This window comes from Cygnus atratus, chromosome 11 (assembly GCF_013377495.2).
Source record: "Cygnus atratus isolate AKBS03 ecotype Queensland, Australia chromosome 11, CAtr_DNAZoo_HiC_assembly, whole genome shotgun sequence".
In the NCBI taxonomy this organism is placed as follows: domain Eukaryota; kingdom Metazoa; phylum Chordata; class Aves; order Anseriformes; family Anatidae; genus Cygnus; species Cygnus atratus.
Window position 1 is genome coordinate 4745599 of NC_066372.1, and position 26008 is coordinate 4771606.

At 39.3% G+C, this 26008-nt stretch overlaps 1 protein-coding gene across 4 annotated transcripts in view; it reads right to left on the bottom strand.

Moving 5' to 3' along the window:
• The window catches only part of THSD4 (thrombospondin type 1 domain containing 4), a 335185-nt gene that overhangs the window by 52733 nt on the left and 256444 nt on the right, over positions 1 to 26008 (bottom strand). For all 4 annotated transcript variants that reach the window (XM_035554004.2, XM_035554003.2, XM_050712995.1 and 1 more), the window contains one exon: positions 11484 to 11688. In XM_035554004.2, the coding sequence (XP_035409897.1) occupies positions 11484 to 11688 (205 nt within the window). The remainder of the gene's footprint in view (positions 1 to 11483; positions 11689 to 26008) is intronic.

Genomic DNA, 26008 nt, shown 5'->3' on the forward strand with positions numbered 1-26008 from the left:
GGCTGATTATTTTACTGAAAGAGATTTAAGAAAGGGTAAGAAACAAAAATGCTGAAACTCAGAAGTTCAAAGTAAAATCAGAGAAGCAACAACAACAATAAAAAAGATAAAAATGTTTCTTCTATAGAATCAATGATGTCAGAACATATTCTATCTGACTAGATCAAGGTACACTTAAGGAACAAAGAAAGAGGAGTTTTTTGCTATCCAAAAGAGAATTTTGCTCAGAATAAAATAAGATTAGGGAATCAAAGAATGCTGTATAGAAATGTCTAAGACAATTGAAAGCAGTTTCCCAGACATTTTTTCTTAAGTTTTGTTCTGTAGCATTTGAACAACTATTTAAATAAGTAACAACGCCTCCTCTTGGCAAGAAAAAGAATATGTCTTGATATGATTTGGGAATTTGTCTATGGATAGCTTATGAATTTGGACTGGTTTTGTTCAGTCTTTATGTGCAGCTGGGTCTGAGTACAAAAGTCATTTTTAATTAAAATTTTTTAAGAAGGGGATAGTATTGTATCTAACACACAACTAGCGAGGTAAGATCACTACACTGTGATTACAACTTTGAAAAAGAAGAACCTTAGGCACAGTCATGTTTACTCCAGGTAAGAAGACAACTAAGCAACAGATAATTATTGAGGGACTTTGATCAACTCACAAAACTAATGATTTCCAAAGGACATACAACAATCCAAAAATGGTCCCTTGTTGGCCATCTTACAGCCAAAAGAAGAATGGAGTGAGAGCAGGAAGTCAGCTGCATTAGCGAGAGGAGAATCCATGTTCCAGAAAAAAAAACAAACAAACATATGCAAGAGGCAAGGACATAGATCCCCTTAACAGGCCTGACAGGAATCCAAAGAGATCCCAGCAGTGGTGAAGACACTGACACAAGGAAGTATGTGCAGATGTTCTACTGTATATTACTTGTAGTATCTATACTCAGGTGTAACTGTTATTAAGTAATACTGTTAAGTTTTTAAAAGTTAATGTGTTCTGCACATGGACTACTGTAATCCCTAAGGAAGTAAACAAATTACAGTATACAAAACCATACCTCAAGAAATGAATGTGATTAAGTACAGTCACAACACAGAAGAAGAAGAGAAAAGCTTTCTCTATTTCATGCTACTGTGAGAAAGATAGCATGAGCCTGTATTACGTCCAAATGGCAGAAAAAAAAAACAAGCAGAAAAGGATGAAGCCTTCTGAAACACAGAGGACATTTCAAAGTCTTCCAGATGCTCCAGCACACAGAACCAAACAGAGCAACCTGATGGTCATCAACTAGAAAACAAAGACAAATATAAAGATTTGAGATCTATAAAGTTCAGATTAACTGGGTTCAGATAAATGAAAACTTGCTCTGTTGTTCAAGCTTCTTTGCCCATCTCTCATTTTTTCATGCATTTTCTTTGAAATGTTGCATCCAAGTTCCTTGGTTTTGTCCATAACTGGAAACATAAGTATAATCCAAACACTGCAAGAAAAGCTGAAATTAAAGATTTGGGGGTCTGACAAGAAGCAGGAAATACCAAAAGTCTTGCAACAGAGTTAGTTCTCCGGAGGCTTCCAGGCCAAGGGGGTTTGGAAAGTTATATAAGCAACCAGACTGCTGGGTGCTTTACAAGCCAAACTGAACAGCCAGCCTTTCTGAGTTTCACTATTTTGCATACTTCCCTTTATCCCTTTCCCTTCTGTTCGAAACAACCTTTCCATATTTCAAGGAAAGGAAAAAAAACACGACATATTCCTTTAATACAGAACTTATGAACCAAGCACCTCAGTGGGACTCATTGCTGCTGGCTGTCATTCAGATGATGTATTTGCAGGGCAGATCATCAAAGCAACAGCAGGCTTCAGTTGGTGTGCTGCTGTAGTGATAGCTGGTTTTATAGGAACATTGCTTACAAACAAATGGGAGAAAAAAAAATAACACCACTTCTGTCAAATGCTGACAGAACCAGGAAACACAGGAAACGGAAACACTATGAGTTCCAAAACTGGTCATTACTGCTGTCATCAGTGAGCAGGGATGAGCCAGAAAGCCTAGCCACTGGGTGCTAGGAAAAGATATTCCTATTCTTCAAGATGCAGAGTGAAAAGAGAACAAAAAGGCCACGAAGCTATGTACCTGGAAAAGAAGCAACACAGAGAACTCTCCTTGAGATTCAGGAGAAATGGAAAGCCACCAGTCACCCAGGTCAGGCACCCAGGCTTCTCCCTCAGCACCCCAGTTTAAGGGCTCTCTCCCAGCAGATCTCCTGCAATCAGCAAGCAAGGAGAAACTCCTGTAGAAGTCTGTATGAGAAAACACCAATGGCAAGGTACATGCAGAGGACTGTTTTGTAAGACAGTGCTAGAAAGCTGTGCTACAGAGGTTAACTCAGCCATTAAAACCTTAGCAACTTTCCTGAAGCCAGGGAAAAGAGTATTTCCCTTCACCCAGAGAAGTAACATGGTCTGCCCTTTTTTAAGCTCTGCCACTTAACGTATGAAAATGAATAAACTAGCTTTTGAGAATGCATTTCTTCTGTGTTTTCAAAATGTGCCTGGAACCCAACAGATCACTACATAGAGTGTTAGGTGTCAGCACGCTGTTTAATGAAGCCAGATGGGCAAAGGTCACCTTGGAACTTACTATAGTAAGATAACCTTGCCAGAAACTCTAAAATGTAATTATTTAAGCGACACCAGTATTGAAAAAAATATATGGTCAGCAAAGAATAACATCCCAGATATATTCTGGTTCAACTACAGGTCATTACGCTAGGTAAGATTCTTGAGCAACTTGAATTCAGTGGAGTTGAATTCATTAACACCAGGGTTGAATTTCATCCAAAGTCTTAACGACTTTGAGGGTTTTAGTAAGTGATCACCCTAGCCAAATACGACACACTGGCTACAATAAGACAAATATTCTAGTGAAAGAATCTCTCTCCACAGAAAATTGTTTTGAGACTATGTTAAGGACTGTAATTCAAAAATTCTTCTAAAACTCATACAGAATTGAACCTTTTGAGATGCTCCAAAATTGGTTAAGCTTCTATTATGTGTCCATTACGCAGAATCAGAAAATTTCTAACCAAAAGCAAAATCTGAAGCACTGCAGAAAAAGACATAAGCTTCGGAGTGGAGAGGAGCATAAAACAGAAGCAAATAAGCAGAAGTTATCAGTTGACATTACTATTACCATGATTTAAAGGAATGCTTGTTTTAGAAAATATTTTCTAAAAAAAAAGAGGTTTTCCTCTTTCTGTGTAGCAGTTCTGGACTCTTCAGTTCAATCTTCAGAAATAACTACAAAACAGATTTGCTAGAATTCCTAATAATAAAAAGCATATTTAAGGAATATTATTCAAAATGTCATGCTTAACTTTACAGAGAGATTTCAACTGCCTGTTCAGCTAATAATAATTTACTCCAAAATTTCCTTAAGGTTTGATCTTTCTGTGCTTACTTGCAGCATACTTAAGAAGTGATTCTTTACATCTTTTCTTCACAGTTTGGAGAAAATTTCCTTCATTTGTACAACATAATGTCTTTGCTGTTTAACTCCAGCAGAGAACAGGCAAGAGAACCAAGGACAAAAGGTAAAAAAAACAGTTCTTCTAATCTAGATATTGTAGTTACATAGTTTATAAGTAATGCATACAGTAAGCTGTGAATGTGAGAGAGACACTCCAACGCATCCACTGACATATATAGAGATGCACTCAACAAGGAACGTACACCACAATATAACATACAAGTCCCTGTGGGGAACTCACAAATCCATCACAATAAACGCACGTAATAGCATAGCTTTGGGTTGCTGTACTTTGTAAACTCAAAGGAAGAAATTGCAAAATTTGTTTCTGCACAGAAATGGATGGATTATTAATAGCTCACTGGCAGCTGTCACTACTGATTTGGGACAGCCACTGAACCTAACACACACCAAAGCACTGTAATATAGAAGTTTTCTGTATGCTGATCTCTTTTATATATGGTAACCAAGGAAAAAAAACAACCAAACAAAACCTGTTCTCTTGCATATTCTTGCACGTTAATTCCTAACCCTGAAAATTCAAATACATAACCTCGCTTCTCCATATTACTGTAATGTATCTGTTGCAATGTTTTTGCACAGCAACCTCATTATTGTCTTGCAAAGTAGAACAACATAAGAATAATAATACCAAAATAATAATATTCAGTTAAGAGCAATTAAATAAAATCAATAATTAAGTGTAGCAATTGATCTAATTAGCACCACATCAAGCAAATCAATAGCTTTGTCATGAGTGATTATATATAAATTATAAAACGTTTCATATGACCACATGTGATACAGTGGTGCCTCTAACAATGCTTATGTTCTAAATTTTCTTCCCGTGTTCTAATCCAACTCCTTTATTTGCTGGCAATTTGAACCCCTAAACTGATTTCAAAATGTTATTTTAAGCTCAAGAGATGCTAACGGTATTCCATCATGAGACATACTGTTTGAATGTTATCTGTGCTGCAGGGGATTCTGAATCAAAATATTTTTCAGATAAGCTTTTCACAGTCCCTTTAGTATCAGCCACTGTTGTTTTCATACGACTAATTCCTTAAATCTATATCCAGGTTCAGACTAATATTCACAAGAACATCATTAAAATCTCTTGGTCTTCTGCTCAATCAAAAACCAACAAATAATAACGTATACCTCTTATTTCAGTCACGAATACTGTATCCTGGCATATGCTAAGAGGAGGTGCTAGAAAGCCAAGAATCATTTTTACAGAAAGCATGGAAAACAGATTAGATTCAAAGATCTAATCTCATTTAATAAATGAAATTACTTAATGCCATAAAAAACAAAATCGAAATACAAAATTACATACCATGAAGGAACCAAAAAGAGCTTTACAATTAGCAGTTATATAAATTTCCCCATAAAATATCTCTGCAGTAAACAGCATTCATGTATGGCACAAAATGTTAAGAGGCCTGCCAAAGCTCTAATGTATAAACTTTCCTTTCCATAAGGTCTCATAATCGTTTACTGCTAATGATGGCAAACAGTTGGTACTTTTCGAGAACTGCATTTCAGAGTCACATGTCCGCAGATTCAGAAACTACCAGGTTCTTTCTGATCATAGTAAGTTCACTACACATGGTCAACGTATTTCCAAACACTTCATTTTCAACCACCATATCTTTCATTCTTTGATTAGGCTAATTTTCATTTTTTACTGTTTGTACCTCCTTCCCATTGTGTGCTCTTGCTGTTAAGGCTACAGATACGAGTAACAATCAGCATCTTTAAATTAGATTCTCAACGCCCACCATACAAAAAAGCACTTTCTGAATAATGACAACAGATTCATGTTATTTGGATTTACATTTTTGCAATTATCCCAAATATCAATCCCAAAGATGCTGGAATATTTATTCAAAAAACATGTTTTGCAGCATAAGTGCTGAAACTTACTGGTCCCACTTAAGGTATCATGGTCCTACTTAACTTGGTGGCAAACTTCCCATTTCAGTGTATGAGAACTGGCCAGCTGTTGATTACCAGTGGGATAAAAAGTATGTTTTTGTCTCTTTCCTATACAAGACTAGCATGTGACAGAAGTGCTTTGCCAATGGAAAAGCCTGTCTAAGGTCAGCAGTTGTTGCCCAAAGGTCTAACAGATCAGCCAAGAAGAAAATATTGCTGAAAACTACTTTGAGGAGCAAGTCATTCCGTACATAACTCAGAACTGTACAGTCTATAGCCTTGTTTATATGCTATGGAGTTTAAGCCTACATTGTAATATGTAGCTTTTGCTTCAAACTGCTAGAGTAAATATACAGACTGATTCATGCATTATGAATAGTTGTTAATAGATATTTTTTAGGCTGGTTAATACCAAAACTGGACAAACAAAAAAATACAAGCTGTTTCCAGGGAAAAAATACTTCATCTAAAATAGCACAGGCCACTAGATGCACAGGAAATCTATGATTTGGTAGATTGTGTAAAACATCAGTTGTAAAGTTACATGAAATATGCTTGAACCACTGAGACAGCCCGTTTCCGTCATTTTCAGCATCATCACTAAAACTAGACTTTTTACAAGGGTCACAGGTTTTGCAACAATGACCAATGGATTACAAGAGGAAAGTTTACAAAAGCAGTATGAAGAAACTTTCAGGTGTTTAGATGACTCTTAGTTGAGTTTGAAACTCTAAAAACAAACAAACAAAAAACTTTCTTGTCTGCTTTTTCCAGCACCTCCTGATTTTACAGAAATCTGTAATACTTCCTAGTGAAAAACACACTTTCCTGGCTGCTTGCTTGCTTAGTACTTTCAACAAAGCAGTGAAGAGGTGTGGAACTGTGTAAAAAATGTTTAATGAAACCACATGGAACTCAGATGGTCTCCGGAACAGAGACAAGCAGGATAACTCAGATTCCCAGGAACATCTGCTGACATCTTTCAAAAAAAAATTTAAGTGACCTTGAGCTGATTCATGATTTTGCATAGAAGAAACCATGAAATGTAAAACGTGAAAGAAAAAAAACAAACAAAAACAACTAAACTAATATTCTTCACAACAAGAAGCATACTGCTTACAAGCAGTTCTCATGGCTACAGTTGGACTATGACAGAACAGGGACCTGAAATTTCAGTTTTGCAAAGCACTCAAGTGCATGCTTAAAGAAATGACTGCTTGGCTGATACTTTTGTTGTTGCTGCAGCATAAGGAAGAATTAAAGAGTATTTACCATTTTTAAGATTCATGACTTCTGCTTATTACAATAAATATTGATAAACCAGTAAGTACCAGATTCGAGTTGTCAATTTTCCCAGCTGTACCAAGTTTTTGTGATCCATAAAACTGTCAACACCTAAATTTTGAATGCTTTCATATCAGTGAGAAATGTGTGGCCACTAATATGTGGCCAAAACCACTATTTTCCAATTACCATTTAACTGCTACAATGGATTGCTTGGTAAACCTTTTTCTAGTTTTGGTTTTCTGATTCATGTTCATTCCTGTCCTGGAGCAACTACACCTGCCTTGATAAACTGAGTTTATAATGTTACAGAGTAAGTAGAGAGGCTGGAGTCCTTCTGGAAGGAACTGCAGCACTAAGAATCTGTAACAGGTGGGAGCTGGTAAATTTAGCAGACTAAGTCCATACCAGCAGCTTTAAAATGAAACATATATAATGGATAAAAAAAAGAAAAAAAAAAAGACAATGGCATAAACAAAGAGCTCAGGGGATAAGGAGTACCATGGGAAAGAAAAACCTTGGAACTTTCCCATACATGCCAACAGTCTTTATTTTTAAGCAAACGTTACTATTTTTCTGTCCTGCCAATTCCAAAAATGTTCATATGGCTCAGAACATTTTTAATATCGCTAAGGGAACTTTTCTGCCTGCTGTTTTTCAGATACTGACATGTAAATCTGTCAAAAAAATTATATTCAGTTTCATGATTTTATAGATCAGTAATGTAGCAACTTTCACTGGCCTGCCAAATAAGCTGCATTCTCACCCATTTGCTACCAAATACAGTGTCTGTAGAAGATATTTAGACAGAAAAATTGTTTGCTTTCATCATCCAACAAGTTAGTGTTCACATGAAAATATGAATGCTGATGTGTACAGGTGTATACTGTATCCAAAAGACATTTGAATGAAACCACAACAAATCAGAACTGATAATGAGTTCACCCTACAAGTGGTCCCGAACTTTTGTCATTTGTGGACTGTGGGTAGTTTATATTATTTCTTCACTTTTGAAGGGTCAGATTTTTGGTAAATTTATGGAGTTTGCATTATAGTACACTCTGTTTCCCATAATAAACCCCCATCTACAGGCAGATGTTTCTGTAAAATCAACAGAAAGAGGAGAAGAAGAGGAAGAGGGGGAGGGAGAGGGAGAGGATTCAATAATGAGCACTTCACTTTCTTGTACTTGAGCAACTTGAGCTGTAGCCAAGATACTTAACAACCAGAAGTGAGATAAAGCAGCTGTCAAAAAGAATACTGGGATTTTAAACTTTCAGTACAGCTGGATAGTCCTAGTAAAAAGGACATGGAGCTTGCAATAGAGGCCTGGTATAGCTACATTTTTATTATTTGCTATGGTAATTCTTAAAAGAGCTCTAAGGATGGACTAAAAGATGAAAAGCAGTTAAAGCGGTGGGGAGGGGGGAATTAAAAATCTGAACTGACTCTTTTCTCCCAGACCACTCAGCAGCTTTGTAAACTGGGAACATGGGAGGGTATAACAGGGAAACGGCACAGTTCACAAGTGCACACAAGCAGAAGTACATCTGCAGGAGTTTCCACATAATCTCTAATTTGCAGCACGCTATACAGCTTGAGAAATACATCACAAGACACCATGATGTCACTATAATATTCCAGGATCCTCTATGGTTTTGCATTAAGGACCTGCTTCAGAATAAACAGCTATATAAATAATCTTGTGTTCTGAGAATACCACCCCAAGGTCATGTTATCTCAATACAATTTCGGTATACTTTTCACATTAAAAGAACTGCCATTCTTAGGCAATCAGAAGATGCTCTTTTCTCCTCTAGGAACTTTGATATACTTCACATAAATGTGCATGCCCCTTTGCTGGATTCTTCTATGTTCACACAATCACAGAATCATCTAGGTTGGAAGAGACCTCCGAGATCATCTAGTCCAACCTCTGACCTATCACTAACAAGTCCTCCACTAACGCATATCGCTAAGCTCAACATCTAAACATCTCTTAAAGACCTCCAGGGATGGTGACTCAACCACTTCCCTGGGCGGCCTATCCCAATGCCTAACAACCCTTTCAGTAAAGAAGTTGTTCTTAATACCCAACCTAAACCTCCCCTGGCGCAACTTGAGCCCATTCCCCCTCGTCCTGTCACCAGGCACGTGGGAGAACAGACCAACCCCCACCTCGCTACAGACTCCTTTAAGGTACCTATAGAGAGCGATGAGGTCTCCCCTGAGCCTCCTCTTCTCCAGGCTGAACAACCCCAGCTCCCCCAGCCGCTCCTCGTAAGACTTGTTCTCCAGACCCCTCACCAGCTTCGTCGCCCTTCTCTGGACTCTCTCGAGCACCTCCATGTCCTTCTTGTAGCGAGGGGCCCAAAACTGAACACAGTACTCGAGGTGCGGCCTCACCAGAGCCGAGTACAGGGGGACAATCACTTCCCTAGCCCTGCTGGCCACACTGCTTCTTATACAAGCCAGGATGCTGTTGGCCTTCTTGGCCACCTGAGCACACTGCTGGCTCATATTCAGCTGCCTATCAACCAGTACCTCCCAGGTCCTTCTCTGCCAGGCAGCTTTCCAACCACTCATCTCCCAGCCTGTAGCTCTGCTTGGGGTTGTTGCGCCCCAGGTGCAGGACCCGGCACTTGGCCTTGTTGAACTTCATACAGTTGGCCTCAGCCCATCGGTCCAGCCTGTCCAGATCCTCCTGCAGAGCCTTCCTGCCCTCGAGCAGATCGACACACGCACCTAACTTGGTGTCGTCTGCAAACTTACTGAGGGTGCACTCGATCCCCTCATCCAGATCATCGATAAAGATATTAAAGAGGACCGGCCCCAGTACTGAGCCCTGGTGGACTCCACTAGTGACCGGCCTCCAACTGTATTTGACTCCATTCACCACAACTCTTTGGGCCCGGCTACCCAGCCAGTTTTAACCCAACGAAGCGTACGCCAGTCCAAGCCACGAGCAGCCAGTTTCTTGAGGAGAATGCTGTGGGAAACGGTATCAAAAGCCTTACTGAAGTCAAGGTAGACCACATCCACAGCCTTTCCCTCATCCACTAAGCGTGTCACTTCGTCATAGAAGGAGATCAGGTTCGTCAAGCAGGACCTGCCTTTCATAAACCCATGCTGTCTGGGCCTGATCGCCTGGTTGCCCTGTAAGTGCCGCGTGATGACACTCAAGATAATCTGCTCCATGAGCTTCCCTGGCACCGAGGTCACACTAACAGGCCTATAGTTTCCCGGGTCTACCCTCCGGCCCTCCTTGTAGATTGGCATCACGTTTGCTAGCTGCCAGTCAACTGGGACCTCCCCTGATAGCCAGGACTGCCGATAAATGATGGAAAGCGGCTTGGCCAGCTCCTCCGCCAGTTCCCTCAGTACCCTCGGGTGGATCCCATCCGGTCCCATCGACTTGCATACATCCAAGTGCTGTAGCAGGTCGCCAACCACTTCCTCGTGGATAGTGAGGGCCGCATCCTGCGCCCCATCCCCTTCCACCAGCTCAGGGTACTGGGTATCCAGAGAACAACTGGTTTTGCCACTAAAGACTGAGGCAAAGAACGCATTAAGCACCTCAGCCTTTTCCTCATCTTTTGTAACTAAGTTTCCCCCCCGCATCCAGTAAAGGATGGAGATTCTCCTTAGTCCTCCTTTTTGTGTTGATGTATTTGTAAAAACATTTTTTTATCTTTAACGGCAGTAGCCAGATTGAGCTCCAGATGAGCTTTGGCCCTTCTAATTTTGTCCCTGCACAGCCTCGCAACAGCCTTGTAGTCCTCGTGAGTGGCCCGCCCTCTCCTCCAAAGATTATAAACCCTCTTTTTTCTCCTAAGCTCGAGCCACAGCCCTCTGTTCAGCCAGGCCAGTCTTCTTCCGCGCCGGCTCGTCTTTGGGTACGTGGGGACAGACCGCTCCTGAGCCATTAAGATTTCCTTCTTGAAGAGTGCCCAGCCTTCCCTGACTCCTCTGCCCTTCAGAACCTCCTCCCAAGGGACTCTGCCAACCAGTGTCCTGAACAGCTCAAAGTCAGCCCTCCGGAAGTCCAAGACAGCAGTTTTACTGGTCCCCTTCCTGACTTCGCCAAGAAAAGAGAACTCTACTATTTTGTGGTCACTCTGCCCAAGACAGCTCCCGACCACCACATCTCCCACCAGTCCATCACTGTTTGTGAACAGAAGGTCTAGCGGGGCACCTCCCCTGGTAGGCTCTCTAACTAGCTGCGTCAGGAAGATATCTTCCACGCTCTCCAGAAACCTCCTAGACTGCTTTCTCTGGGCTGTGTTGTGCTTTCAGGATATGTCTGGGAAGTTGAAGTCCCCCACGAGAACGAGCACTGACGATTTCGCAACTTCTGCCAGCTGCCTATAGAACTCCTCATCCTGGTTCGGCGGTCTATAACAGACCCCCACCAGGATGCTTGCCTTGTTGGCCTTCCTGCTGACTAGGTTTACAATGTGAGGAGCATAATCACAACAGTAAGTCAACTAATAAGAAATGCCAAAACCAGTTCACATGGACAGGGAATGATGGTAACAGATCTACAGCGTCTGACATGCAAGTTCAAGACAGAATTATAAACTGTGAGTTAGTTCTGATCAAAACGCCCATTTAATGAGCTTCCTTTTCATTTTCTGACATCTGTTTCACACTGCTTAGAGCCCTCCACCCAGTTGCACTAGCTCACAAAGAATGTTTTGTTCACTGAGATACAACTTACCCAAATAGTTGTTGCTCTTTGACATCTCGGTAATGTTGATTTTAGTAGCTCCTTCAGGAATTTCCACTATCTTGTGATAGCCAAGATTTGTTAGCGTGTGTTTGAAAACTCCAGACACAACCTTGCAAGCGGTGTTGTCCCCTCCACATATTCCACACTTGTCAATCACCTTGTCTGAACCCAGATAGTCATCACAGCCAATGCTCTGCAAAATAAAATAAGATTTATTTTTCCAAGATCTTACAACTGCAGACTTCAGACATAACAACTGAGGACAGTATGACTTTTATAGCAGATTAAATCCTGAAGATTTTCTGAATTACTACTTCAGCAATTTCTTCCCTTGTTCTTCTGCGTGAAGAAAAGCAATAAAAAATAGAGGTTTCACAGACTCAGGGATTTCAAGTTAGCCTACTGTTTTTTACAATTTGTTACCAAAAATGCAAGAACACGCTAAATATCACTAATGCATTTATCTTTCCTGATTACAACTGTCATACCAATAATCTCTTAACAATGCAGCTTCTGTAGCTACTAGTCAGGAAAGAGATCAAGTAGAGCTGTAATTCCGTTATGACTCCAAATGTGCTTTTTTACACAAGTAGACCTACTTTATATACAGCGTCATCTTAATTTCCTCCAAAAATGAGTACTGAGACTATTCTCAACAGAAAAGATTTCTAGAAGTCGTTATACCGTGTCCAGACAGTGTAGAAGCTATTGTCTCATGCACTGAGGAGAAGAGTGGCACAATCCAATCTTCAGCCAACTCAGTAACACCCAGTTGCACACATGCACAAGAACTTCTGATTTCCATTCAGATAAGAAAGAAATATTATATGAGCCAGAACAGAAGAACAGAAGCCTATCACATACTTCATGAAATGTAGTAACTTGATGGAAAATGTTCAATAACTGACAGAGTGTTGCTCTATTATTACAAATTCTCAACAATACTTGCCAATATTTGATAAAATAAAAAGGTTCGTTATTGTTTTATGGTCTTTCCTGTAAGCAAATAGCCAAGTAAGAAGAGGAAGAAAAAGTTTTTTGATACCACCAAGTTGTAATACAGGGAGTTTCTTGCGCCTTGACATCATTGTATTTCTTTCCATTCCCAATATTAACACTTGGCCCTTGCTGCAAAAAATGTTCTAAACTGAAAGCCAGAGTCTGTTTAGTTCCAACATAAATATTTAACACCCAAAAAGTTTTTTATGACTATCCAAGAATCACAGATAAAACCATCTAACTCATCACTGCCAGGATCATACAGGGCTTGACAATGATGCTTGTCATAAAGCAAGAGTAAGAAGATAATTCCCAAGCACTGCATTTCATGGTGGGATAACCTGATAACTCATTACCTGGTGTATACTATCAAATCTGCTGTGAGCAGATTGTTCCATGATTTCAAAGAGATTTTCGATTTAAAGAGAAACATTTGGTTTAACATGTTGTATTTGCCTTGCATGGCAGAAATCTTAGCATTGTGAATGTCATTTTTGTGTTTTGCCTTAAAATGCATTTCCCCTACTAACAAAGTAACATGTTCACTTAAACACAGGAATTACCACTGTCACTATACCAAATCATACAATATAATTTCAGACTTTCTAAAATAATCCAGAAAATGTGAGTGCTATACATTAAAGACTGCTGCGCTTAATGACAGGTTAATTTCTATACTTGTTCTCCTGCAAAGGTATTTTGTTGAGAATACGTACAATTTCTCCACTACACATTTTTTGGATGGAAATGTACTGGTACTTACCATCAACCTACGTTATACAGTGACTTTCAGGAAATTTCCACTGCCAGCAAGTTGTTTTATGGAGGAAATCCCTTCAAATATGAAGTGCTATTCAGCATGAATTGCTAGCATAAATGTTTAATGGTATTCTGCATCACTACTGAGTCCCATAAAGGTTAATATAATTTTCTTCCGTTTAGCAAATAAAAGAGAATAGAGAAAAATGTGTTTTATTCATTGAGAACATAATTCAGAACTACCATGGGGCACTGTGAACAGAACTACTTTTGACAGAAGGAATGCAACCAATCAGTACAAATGTGATTCCTTTGTAGGGAACAAATATCAAACCTGTTTCAAACTACATCGTTCTTAGTTAAGTATTAGCTGACGTACAAAACAGCTGTCATTCTTCAGCTGTACTACTTGGAATTCTTGCCATAGGGCACAATAAGGGCCTGCATTGCAAAAAGTGTCTGTGATTTTTAAACACTCTTTCACAGAAGATGACTAAGAAATATACAAAGAATGAATTACTGGAAACAAGAACCTAATAATTTGAAACCAGTAACTGGCAATGAGGAAACAGCCACAGAATCACAAGAAGGATATAAATAAACCATACACATTACGCACTGTGCACTCAGACATTTTATCTACCAACAGAGCAGGTATTTAGAAATAAATCATAGCTTTACAAAGAAAAGCTAAAAATCTTTACTGGGGTGCCTACTGAGACTTCTGTGGAAATGATGTGCTTTAAAGATGAGTATTGCAAAGATACCAGAAGGAAGATAGTTAAAATTAATACATTCTGGAAAACCTTGAGATTTGCTCAATACAGCTTAGGCAGGCATATAAAAATGACTGTGTACCTCTTTAATGTTTCCAGATCTGGCAAGGGTATCCTATATCAAGTATCTGTCCCACATGCTCTATGGCAATCTCCCATTCTCCTAACTGTAAAAAACATAGATTTCTAGCACCGACAGGTCAAAAGGTACTGGATGAGATACCTGTCACTGGTCCAGGACTCAATATTTAATTGGTCTTGGGCCTTGGTCAAGAGTTAATTTTGGAAAGATGAAAGAAACACTTTTCTGACAAGCTGATTCTGTTTTCTTTCTGCTTTAAAAAAGCTGCTGGAAGCTGTTCAGAGATTCGGAATGGTAGTAGTCATCCTGGCAAAACAAGGCTGGTAAACGGAATGCAACCAAATCAACCAAAAATGTAGAATTCATGCAAAAGAAATGAAATTAACTATGGCCTCTCCGGGAACAATGAAAGAGAAGAATAATTGTAAAATGAGGGGAAAAGCATTACGAATGCCTTCAAAATTAGTTTCATTTGGCTTTTCCCTAAACTCTAAAAAATTTCCCAAATATGTTTATTCAGCTCTATCCAAAAATGCTTGTTCAAACGCAAAGAAATGATTCCCAAAATCTACAATTAAGCTAAGCTAGAAGTCAGAAAAGATGTCATAATAAACTAAAAATGTAGCAACAATTGAAGAGAAAAAGGCAGAAACTAAGACTCTTAACATATATATATGTATTAAAGGGAATATTAGAGCCATTTAGGATAAAGTTGAAAGGTGATAAAAGCATGTAAACAAGATTATTCTTCCATCATTTTTGGTCTTTTCTACCAAATGCTGGAGACTTAACTTTTTAACTAACCCCTGCTCTACACTGTTCATGGCTCTGCTGTTAAGAGTACCATTTGACCCTCCTTCAACCCCACTTAGACAAGCAGCTTCGTATTTTCTAGCCAAATTTCTAAGGCAGCCTGAGCTTTTCTCACCATGCTATTTATCTTCTCCATATACAGTACACTGTTTTCGCTTCCCAAGCCTTTCAAACAGAAATGGAGAGACGTTATCTCAGTAATTCAATCAGTAATGAAACAGAAAGAGTTGAATTTGCACCACAGAGATTCATTGTGGTGCCCAGAACACTTGGGTGAGGTAACCATTTGTAAAATACACAAAATAGCTTCCCAATACCTGAGATGCTAACTTGCAGACTTCCTCACTGATCAGGAATATAACTGTATTTTTACAAAAATAAAGCTGCTGTATATTTTTGTAATAGTTTCATTTAAAAAACAACTTATCTAAAAGACAAATCAGCTTCTGTTTTGTGACAGAAAGCACTTCATCAGCAAGCCAAGGAAGAGATTTGATGTCCTGGAATTTTTGTACTGGTTACGGCCTGCATATAGCCTGGAGATAGTAGGAAGTAGCGACTGCATGTGCGCAAGCAGTTGGAATGGTTGGCAGCTAAACAGCATACAAACAAACTGCATGGTATTTGTTTCTAGAGTACAGGCTTGAATCTGAGTTGATAAGAGGGGAAGCTCCAGATGCTCTACAGAAAATCTAAAGATAACCAGCAGATACTTAAAATACCTTGAATCCAATTACCTTTAAGTTTATAAAAAGCAGAAAAGAAGCTACATATAATTATAATCTCTTTATTCCTCAGAATAAAATTTGGTTTTGTGCAGAAAGCAGAGAAATGCATGAGTCGGTAGGGGGCTCGTTGTGCCTAGGCACTGGAGACCAGCTGCTCCGCAAAGTCATGTAAACACACGGCATGGCTGGACCCACCCAGAGTCAAGAGATGTCACAACATCATGTCCCACAGCAGAATACAGCTGCCACAAGCACAGGAAGCCCGAGGATGTCAGAGACAGAAAAGCCTACCACACATACATAGTCTTGCAGACTATGAAGCCACTGCCCAAAATACCACAGTCCATTGTCACTTGCAACAATGTCCCAACCAATTTATGGAATGTGACTGAGCAATTTATGAGCTACAAATTCGTCACCCAGGGATGAGGTCAGGAGAAAAGGTGTAGAAGCAGCTTTTTAGATCTGAAAGGGTAAGACTGTTAGAACGACCTACAGTCACACAGGAGGTCTGCTGCAGAGCCCCAGACTCCTTCCAGACACAAGTCCCAGTCCATGCCTTCATTCTACCACTATTTTTACCTGATTTCCCGCATCCACACTTAAGCTGCTACTGATGCCTCGCTTCTCAAGATAATTGTTTTACAAGTGGAACCGAGCTAAAAACTCTGTTGCTGTCTCATTTTCCCCAGCACTGTAGAGCCAACACAGCTGTAGGGATGTGAGACTAATTCCTTTCTGGTTTGTGCACCAGCTGAATTATTAATTAGACTTCCACTGTAGAACAATTACCTGTAGGAATGACACTTCAATAGCAGCCTAACTACATTTTAAGGCCCTTCTCATAGCTAGTATTGCCTGCTTCTATGAACACGTGAGGATCAATATAAAACCCTCTGCTACAACTTGAACAAAAAACTTCTACAAATACTTTCTAAGAAGCATTCCTTCCAGTATTTAAAGTTAGGAATATGCAATAGAGATTTTAACTAAAGTTCACTGAAATCCATATGAATCTTTGCAGCTGAAAGAGGCCTTAGGCAGAGCAGCCACCTAATTCTATAAGCTTCTCTTCTCAGTGCTCACTTCTGGTATTACTCATTTTGCCACTTTTTACACTAAAAGCATGATCTTGTTTCTAACCACATCCCAGCAGGGAAAAATACCGATTCAGTCCTAGTCATTCTCTTCTCCTACCATTATCAGCCCTCTCCTTGCTGTTGCTGCTCATCGATGTATTACTTATGTTCTTGAGAAAACTGGTGATTCAACAGCTTTTTTTCATTTTCTTCTCCTTCTTCTTTGGGCTAACATATGCTTCATTTCAAATGGATACAGAATAGAGGACTGATAAAGTTACCACAGTTTGGTAATGTTTTTGAACATGTTCGTGGTCATTTGTGATTACAGAAAATACTCAGATTCCAACATTCAAACTGGCTGCAAATGGTCAGAGAGTTGGTTGGGGCAACATGGAGGAAGACAAAGAAAAAAAAACATAGAAGAGAGCCCAGACATAGGCTAATGGAACTGCAGTTTCTTCTTTGCAAAAGTAATTCTCCTAATATTTGTTCAAGTCTAGGTGAAGCAGACAACATAATTTTATTCTGAGTTCCTATGGTGCAACTGAAGTAGTACTTTTAAAACTAGCAACTTTCCGCTCCCTTCCACTGTTTTTTTTTTTAAATTCATAACCATAAATGTTTCAGCAGATTATTGCAACTTAGCATAAATCAATTTACTTTTCCTATACATACCACGCTTTTTGTACAGTTCATTCAAGACAGACAAGGCTTTCATTGTCTTGTTAAATCTTCACTTTAATTCCTAGTTAACATAATTTTGGTATTACTTAGAGGTGCTGTAATTTTTTTAGGAGGCATTATTTGGAAAGCCCACAATAGAGGAAACTAAAACGACTGGATTCAGCAACTCTGTACTTTTCAATGACCTCTCTTCCATGATTCTAGGACCATATACCGCAAAGCTTTTATTGCATTGCCATGATTGAATTTTATTTATTAGCTGTTGGACATACCAACGCTTCTGTTCTCTTGTACATATAAGCAAATGCTGAGAACCAAGGTTAGTTTGTTTAAACAGACAGCTCTGCTTTACATATAAGCTCAACACTGAAACGTTATGTGCATGCCGTGTCTGATTCTGAAATCCCACCTCTGTGACCTAACCGACACAAGACAGCCCTATGCATTTTCTAAGGCACTATTTTGTGGGTAGTGAGACCCACAAATTTCAGAATTTAAAAGCCTCTGGGCAGGAGCACAATAGAAGTAAGAGTTGTTAAAAAGAAGAAAAAAAAAGCATTTATATGTAACATAGCACAAACTGTTGATAATTAAAAATTACAAGTATTACTCCATGATACTGCCTAAATGACTGCCATCAAGCCACTTTCACACTGGGACACTTGGGGTTGCAATGTAAAGAGCCTGTCAAATTATCAGACATCTGAGATCTGACTCCTATGGCATTCCATGGATGTCTTACTCGGGAGAAGATGCCAGAAAACACAGCAGTCTCCCAATTACAGATTTAGAAAGTACTCTGTCCTGCCCCTTTACAGGAATTCCTTGCTTTTACTCTTCAGTCCTTAAATAAACCCCTCTTTCACCTTCCTATCCAAAAACCATGCAGGAATTAAGTCAGCCATAGAATAAAGTTGCTCAGCTCCAAGCTTTGGTATTCCATTTTCTTACCAGCAGTCAGTTACAGTCAGTTAAAAGATGACGTATTGCTTTCATATAAAATGTCTCACTTAGTGACCATGGTCTAGACGCACGCAGCTGAGTGAATGTAGTGAGTTGTTGAGCCACTATATAGGCAGGGAACTTTGAAAGTTTTAATAAAATGTTCTCCTCTGAACCTCTTCCAGCCCGCCCTACTCCCCATTTTTTAAAGCACAGCAGTCCAGTCCTGATTTTGGTCAGATATTGCAAAGCTTGTCCGACAGTATCCACTTTGTGCAAAAATGCATTTGTATTACATCGGTTGCTCTTGACCAAAATCCCACTGAAATCAGTGGAAAGGCTCCCTCTGAAATCAGTAGAGCTGGGCCTAGGAATATGTGTGAAAATGGGCATCTACTCTTGTCTCCAGCAAAGTGCCCTCCACAAAAGATACCAGTAAGTATAATTTACTGTTCCCGATTCACCAAGAATAGCTTGCTGAAATCTCAATTTACCTCATGGTCCTTGCTAAGTGCGGAGAATTTTCAGCTTCAAGTTGTGAGATTCATTGCAGCACAAATGTGCCGTGATTAACGGCCTGTCGGGGCCCTTGCACCTCAGACAGTAACTCAGGAGGCCCCCATGGGGATTACTCACTGCCAGTATCTCATCTTACAAAGGTCCTAAACTCTGAAGGATCGTAACATTGCTCATTTTCTCAGCTGGTTTATGATTCTATTCCTTGGTCTTCAAATTTCATCTTATATTAAGCAAGCGTCAGTCCACCAGGAGTACTACAAAAGGCTAGGCCACACAAAGAAACGAAGCATAATGCTACCATTGCTGGCCCTTTTTCACTCGGTGGTGCTTCATGAATACTTTACTCTTTTACACTTTTGCCGCTGGAGCTGATCACTACCTTTATAGCCAGAAACAGCAGCATTATCAATCCCAATTTACCTAGCAGGTGTACCCTTTGGTATGCCTCTCTCCTCTCCACGCAGGGAGGACCCTAGCTTTTCTGTTTTTTCCCCCAAGTGTAAGCATGGCTGCCTAAAGATGGTTTGGATGACCTTCTCCTCCTTAACATGTGAAGCTGAGGATAACAATCCAATTTTTCTTTGGCCACTGTTAAAACCTTTGATCTTCATACACGAACTTACTGACTGAAGCCCTATGGTTAGATAAAGATTATTTCTTTTATTGCTGTTTGTGACGGGTATTAAATTAGATGTTAGTGAAGATGTTATGACTACTAGAGAGTAATAGCTAGTACATGTCAGTACATCCCACTCCTGGTGGGACTCCTACTAAGTGTACAGCTCATTCACCTGAGCTGTTTGTAAATCAGAAGAATGATAAAGATTTCCAGGAACTACTTTCCATTTTGCTGACCCCTGAGGGAGCCAAAGTGTATGTTCCTAACACTGTACAGCAAGCAAATTACACTGCACAGCCAGCTTTTTAGGGATTTTACTGCACGAGGTTCAGCAGTGCATACCCTTCAATGGAAACGAACAAGGTGTTCAACACCAAGGAACCATGCCTTTAATTGTAAAGTGAGAAATGCCTCCCGAAAACTCCACAGGTAGAACACAACAAAGAGTACAACATGCTTATTTTACTGTCTCACATCTCTTCAAAGTTACTGCCTAACCTTCACTTGCTTTACAAATAAAAGGAGCAATGTTGAGAATTTACATTCAACCACAGCATAACAAACAATGTTCTAATGGCTCTCACTTGATTTGTGGTTAGCTATTACCATTATTTTTACCCAAACATTTGATCCTACTTTGGCTTTCAAATATTTCCTGCTGTCTACAGACCTAATACTCACAAATTTTTGATGCTATTTACAGCCCTCTACAAATAGATTGTGGTCACATCCACATGCCACTCACTGAATTAATCACAGATTTTCTACCTGCACAATAAATTTTTTCATTACCTATCCATGCTTTATGTTGGGCTTTGCTTTGTCAGATAATTTTCAGACAGCAAGAAGAAATGAATTATTCATTTTTGACAATCTTAAGAATCCAAATGACATTTATAGCATCTAGATATGCAGCAGTTTAATGAAAAAAGCTACTTACATATAGACATATAAAGACCCTTTCACTAAGACATTCAATGGTTTCTTGCTGGCTAGAGAATTACTAGAGAGAAGAAAGGTTTTACTCTTGTTACAGTGGAAAAAGTAAAGCAATCCAGGAAAAGTAATCATGTGAAAAGATGTTCTTAAAGATAACACCTAATAACAGCTAATAAAAAATGATTTAAAAATATAAAGCATGCATCTCACACTGATACCTCTGACAGTTAGCAAAACACATTTCTCTCACATTGCTTTTGTTCTAAGAAAAGATAGCATAAATGGGACTTGTAGCTCCCCCATACACAGAAACATCTTATGGTGTTTGAAGCCAAGCTAATTGCAAGCAGCACTGCAGCAACAAAAGAACTGCAACTGAAGTAGATGCTTGCTGGCTAGAACTTCACCAAAGTAAAGATAGCTATTCAACTTTGTGACCTCTACTCTAGAAGTAGTTTATTGACGATGTTTGTTACTCAACTGTTTTTAAGCGACTATGTGTGTAGCATTTAAGAGTGAAGGAGATTAAGATGCCTAATCATCATATATACATTTCACTGGAAACAGGAAAATATATACTGAAGGTGAGGCCTTTTTCTTCATTTGATAGTATGCAATTCAGTCAGAATCACTTGTTTCTGGCTGAGTTAGAAGAAATCTGTCTTAACCATTCAGCAGACTCCAGGCACTGAAGGCAAGCACAAGCACACGACTAACACAGGGAGAGTCCAGTTTCACCATGCCTGGACCCTAGGGTCAGCCTGTTCACATACAGCTCTGTTGTTGGAGCACTCAGAAGTACTCCTAGGGCACTGGGACTTCAGTTTTGTGTCTTCACACCTGTGAGAGGACCATATGGCTCATATTTGTTAAGTACAGGAATACTGACACTGAAAAAAAAAAACAAATACAAAAACTATCTGAAAGTTTGGATTTGTTTTTTCATCTGAACAAAACGTCTGCACTTCTTGGTTCCAGCTGTAGACAGAAAACATCTCAAGAACAATTGCTTTTGCAGTATTATTTCCAACCCTTGTAGGATGGAAGTGTTCTGGGTATCAACAGATTTACAACGGCATCTTGGAAACATTTGAGGACTGATGTAAGACCAATGGTGGGATATTTTTTCCACTGTACTTAAATGGATCACAGCCAGAACTCAGATGAGTACCTAATACTGGAGGTGTATTCAGAAGAAAAAACACAAACAAACCACACTCTAAACTGAGAACTGCTCATAATTATTACAAACTGCAAAACAAACATGAAGATGGTGAATGCAATCAAGTGGAACAACGTACAAGCCTCAGTCTTTGAATATATTAGGGATTTTCTCAAATCAAATGTTCCAAGGAATGCTAAAAATAATTTTAATTTAGACTGTGTTATTTCTGCATGTCTAATCTTCGCATCAAAAACTGTATTCATATAAAATCTGTGTGCATCCCTATTTTGGAGTTTTTAGATCATGTTTATATTAATGACTTGGTTCACAGCAGTAGTGCAGTCTAAGTGACACTCAGTGTCTGCATTTAACATGCACTGGTTTAGCACAGAGAATAAACAAATTAGAAGCTCCATATCCAAAAGAAGCTCTATTGCTCATCAGGTAAAATAGGTTGCAAACAGTATACATCACCTCTAGAATGCACTAAATGCATTAGTACATTTAGTTCAAATGTAAAACCACAAGGATAGTAAAGTTGCTACATCCATGAGACCAGACAAAATCTAATCTGAAATAAATATGCAAATCACATATAATGAAGCACTTGTGTCTGCCTGAATATACTGATCTGCTGCAAATATACCAAATTACTTCTTACCACAGCAGAAATAAGCCAACTTTATGCTTCTATTCACACAACTCAACTGGAAAAGTGGAAAACCATTTCAATATCTAAGGTCAGATACAAACCTCCACACTTCACAGTTCTTAAAGACGGCCATCTTGTTTCCCAAAATCTCTACACAAAGATGAAATGTAGGTTTACGATGTGGATCATATGGCTTCAAAAATGCACAACATGGCTTAAATGTACAAACATGAATTCAGTGACAGTGCAGCCTAAAAACTCATGAAGCAGTTCTTAAAATCTCGCCTCATTTGCCCTTGTTGGAAATGTCAAGAAATGGCTAAGTAATATGATTCAGTTGATGTCATTGCTGTTAACTCTCTGCCTTTTCATAACACTTCTTCTTTAAGTGGCTCAAGCAAATACTTAAATCAGTACTACCCTCACCACATCTCAGTATTATCAGAGGGCTGGAGCCCCTCTCCTACGAAGAAAGGCTGAGAGAGCTGGGGATGTTCACCCTGAAGAAGGCTCCAGGGAGACCACATTGCAGCCTTTCAGTACTTAAAAGGAGCTTATAAAAAAGATGAAGAGTGACTTTTTACATGGGCAGGTAGTGATAGGACAAGGAGGAATGGTTTAAAACTAAAAGAGGGAAGGTTTAGATTAGAAATTAGGAGAAAAGTCTTCACTCAGAGGGCGGTGAGGCACTGGAAAAGTTGCCCAGAGAAGCTGCGGATGCCCCATCCCTGGCAGTGCTCAAGGCCAGGCTGGATGGGGCTTTGGGCAGCCTGGGCTGGTGGGAGATGTCCCTGCCCGTGGTAGAGGGTTGGAACTAGGTGATGTTTAAGGTCCCTTCCAAACCAAGCCATTATATGATTCTATGATTACTGTTGGCAAGGAACACTATACCCATTCCAGAATTAAATGAAAGGTCTCTGCAATTCTCTTCAAAAGCTTGATACTTCAGAAAACAAGTCTAAAACACTACATAATATATTTAAAAGCATGGCTATTTCCCCAATATAACATATCCACTCTTTAAAATCCAATCTTTTAGAGCCCATAGAGTTTTCTCCTGAACTTTTACAATACCTACCGTTATTGCATCCTGGTTTGTGAACGTCATAAAGAACACAAACAACAATATTAATGACACCATCAGGAAGAGAGCTGCAGAACACAAGTAGTCTCACTTCTGATTTAGGTTTAGGTTGGTCTCCTGAGCATTTACAGGCAAACATTCACCTCTGTCCACATGGAATGAAAATCCTGCTTGCCACAGCAAGTATGTAATTATGTGAAAGAAGGTTCTACATCATAATGCTCTTTTTATCGTGCTGTGTAGGAAAAGCAGGTAGAAAAAGGGACTGGTGGATTTTCCAGTTTGAATGATTGAAGAATACAGCCCTGTTCCTTCTGGAAAAATCAGCAGGGCAGCTGCTCCACAATACAGCAGACATCTCCAACGTCACAGCCAGGAGTGGAATCCTCCATTCAATACAGTTCTCTTTCCTCCATCCTTGGTGCTGAATAGCTATATAATATCATCCCAATTAATATGCCTTTAAACACCAGAGAGAATACGTGGTTTTGCTAACAGAAACTGCATACTACAAAGAGCTGAGATACTTGAAAAGACATCTTTCAACCTTACAGACCTTACAGATTCAAAACTTTTCCACTTAAAAAAAAAAAAAAAAAAAAGATTTTATCCTTGCAAAGCTCTGTTTGAACTTGTAGTCCTGAAGTACTGCATTCTGCCCGTTCTACAGAAAAGTGCAGTCCTTCAAGTATGAAGCGGGGGTGGGGGCTACGGCAAACCCCCTGCAAGTCAACTGGAATCTAAACACTCTGGAGCTTTACATACTGCTGTTGACTCGAAGCTAGGCAAGGAAGCAGTGGACCATAGGTCTGTCACACAAGCACAAAGCCCATTTAATTTTCAGCCATCTGTTATTTTGGCTGTACATCAGTGCTGACGGGAAAAAAGATGTGTGAATCCAGAAGGGAGGAGACCACAAGAGCAGAGGATGTGATGGCATATAACAGCTGCTTCCAGCACCTCACTAGTAGCAGAGACAGCAACACCCATTTGCAATGAATGCAAGCAATACCTGAGAAAATGTGCTGGTGGAAGACTCCACACAGCTACAGATCACTTCTCTTTGGGAACGCATGAGGCCCTGTGCATTTGTCAGACTTCTCAGTTTTGTCTTGAAAGATACAATCATTCTCTTTGCAGCCAGTAAGCACTAGATTTAAATATTGTTTGTTTCTCAATACAGTGTTAACTGGAAGAGCTGGGCCAAAGTACTGTGCTGAGATTCAGTCATTTTAGAATCTTTCATGAAGCAAGGTTCAAAATTATCCCTTCATGTACATAATTATCCCCTGCCACATGATGAAAAGAAGTAAAATTTACTATCACATGAAACACTGTGACCAAATGGTTCCTGGGACCATGTGTATGGTCTTTGCGACCTAACATGCTACAGGTCTGCAATAGATTCCTTGGCTCACATTCATTCACTCGTTATGTTATGGTTTCCAGGTTTAAGAGAACATAGCCCTAATAACTCCTTGCCTATACAGTACACTAAATATGTATTTCAAATACAACTGTTTTGCACAGGAGTGGGATGTTTCTTCTGTTTACAATCTTCACCTACTTCTGAAAAATTATCTGCAGAGAAGAGTTTCCTTTTTAGAACGTGGTTTTGCAGGAACAGACGTAGGATGACAGAGTAGCAGTACGCCTTCCCTGCGTGTAGAGCTCATGTCTGAGGGTGCACAGGGCACATTTCTGGTAAAACACTTAACTAAAACTATTAGTTCATCTATACCAGAAAATATGATTTATATTAAAATAATGTTAATACAGAATACTGTAATTTTATGCAACAGCCCTACATTTCCTTTGCTTAATAGACTGTTTACACAGTACTAATCAGCTTAGGTCATTACACACATTTTTCATGCTTTAATTTAAGTATTTCAGAGTGTTTCTGTTTTGAGTGATATTTCTGAGGCCAGAAACCAAGGAACTCAGTATGTCATAATTTACTGTTTGCTTCTTTGCTCTCTTCCACTTCTTAGGATGTTGATTTTCTCCAGTTGAGACGTGGAGACCAAAATCCCTTTTACAGACCGTTGAACCTGTCCAGCTAACAGTGAAACAATTTCTCACAGAAAATATAAACTTAAGAATGGTCTTTCTGAAGAAAATGGAGAAAACGACATTGAAAATGCCAATTTCTTTTCTTGATTATCTCTCTATGTGAATTCATGTGGTTTACACATGGGTTAGATTTAGAAGCATGTCTGTATTATAAAGGAAATATTCTTATTAAAACCTAAATAATTTTTAAAGTCTATACTTAACTAAGCTGTTTTAACCACCTCAAAGGAGCCACGAAAAGGTAAGAAATACTGGAATTCACCTTGTGGAAACTTCTGTATTGCTAAAAATCTAAAATAACTACTCAGTAACAACAAAACCTCTATTTGGAGGTAGACAGGCAACACTTGAAGTGTCCTGACAATACAGACTACATGCAGATTTTCCACCTTTGTTTTTAAGTTCTTGAACAACCCTGTGCCAGAGAGGCAGAGGAGACTGCTGTCCTGACATTCAACCTTCTTCCTTTAGTGGGGCAACTCAAGGGTGGGAAACATAAGCAATACCTGATTACACAAGTAAAATTTCGACATGTTGAAGAAAGCAGCCTCCTGTCAGCTTGCACAAAGCACTTACAGTAAGGATCGAATTAGA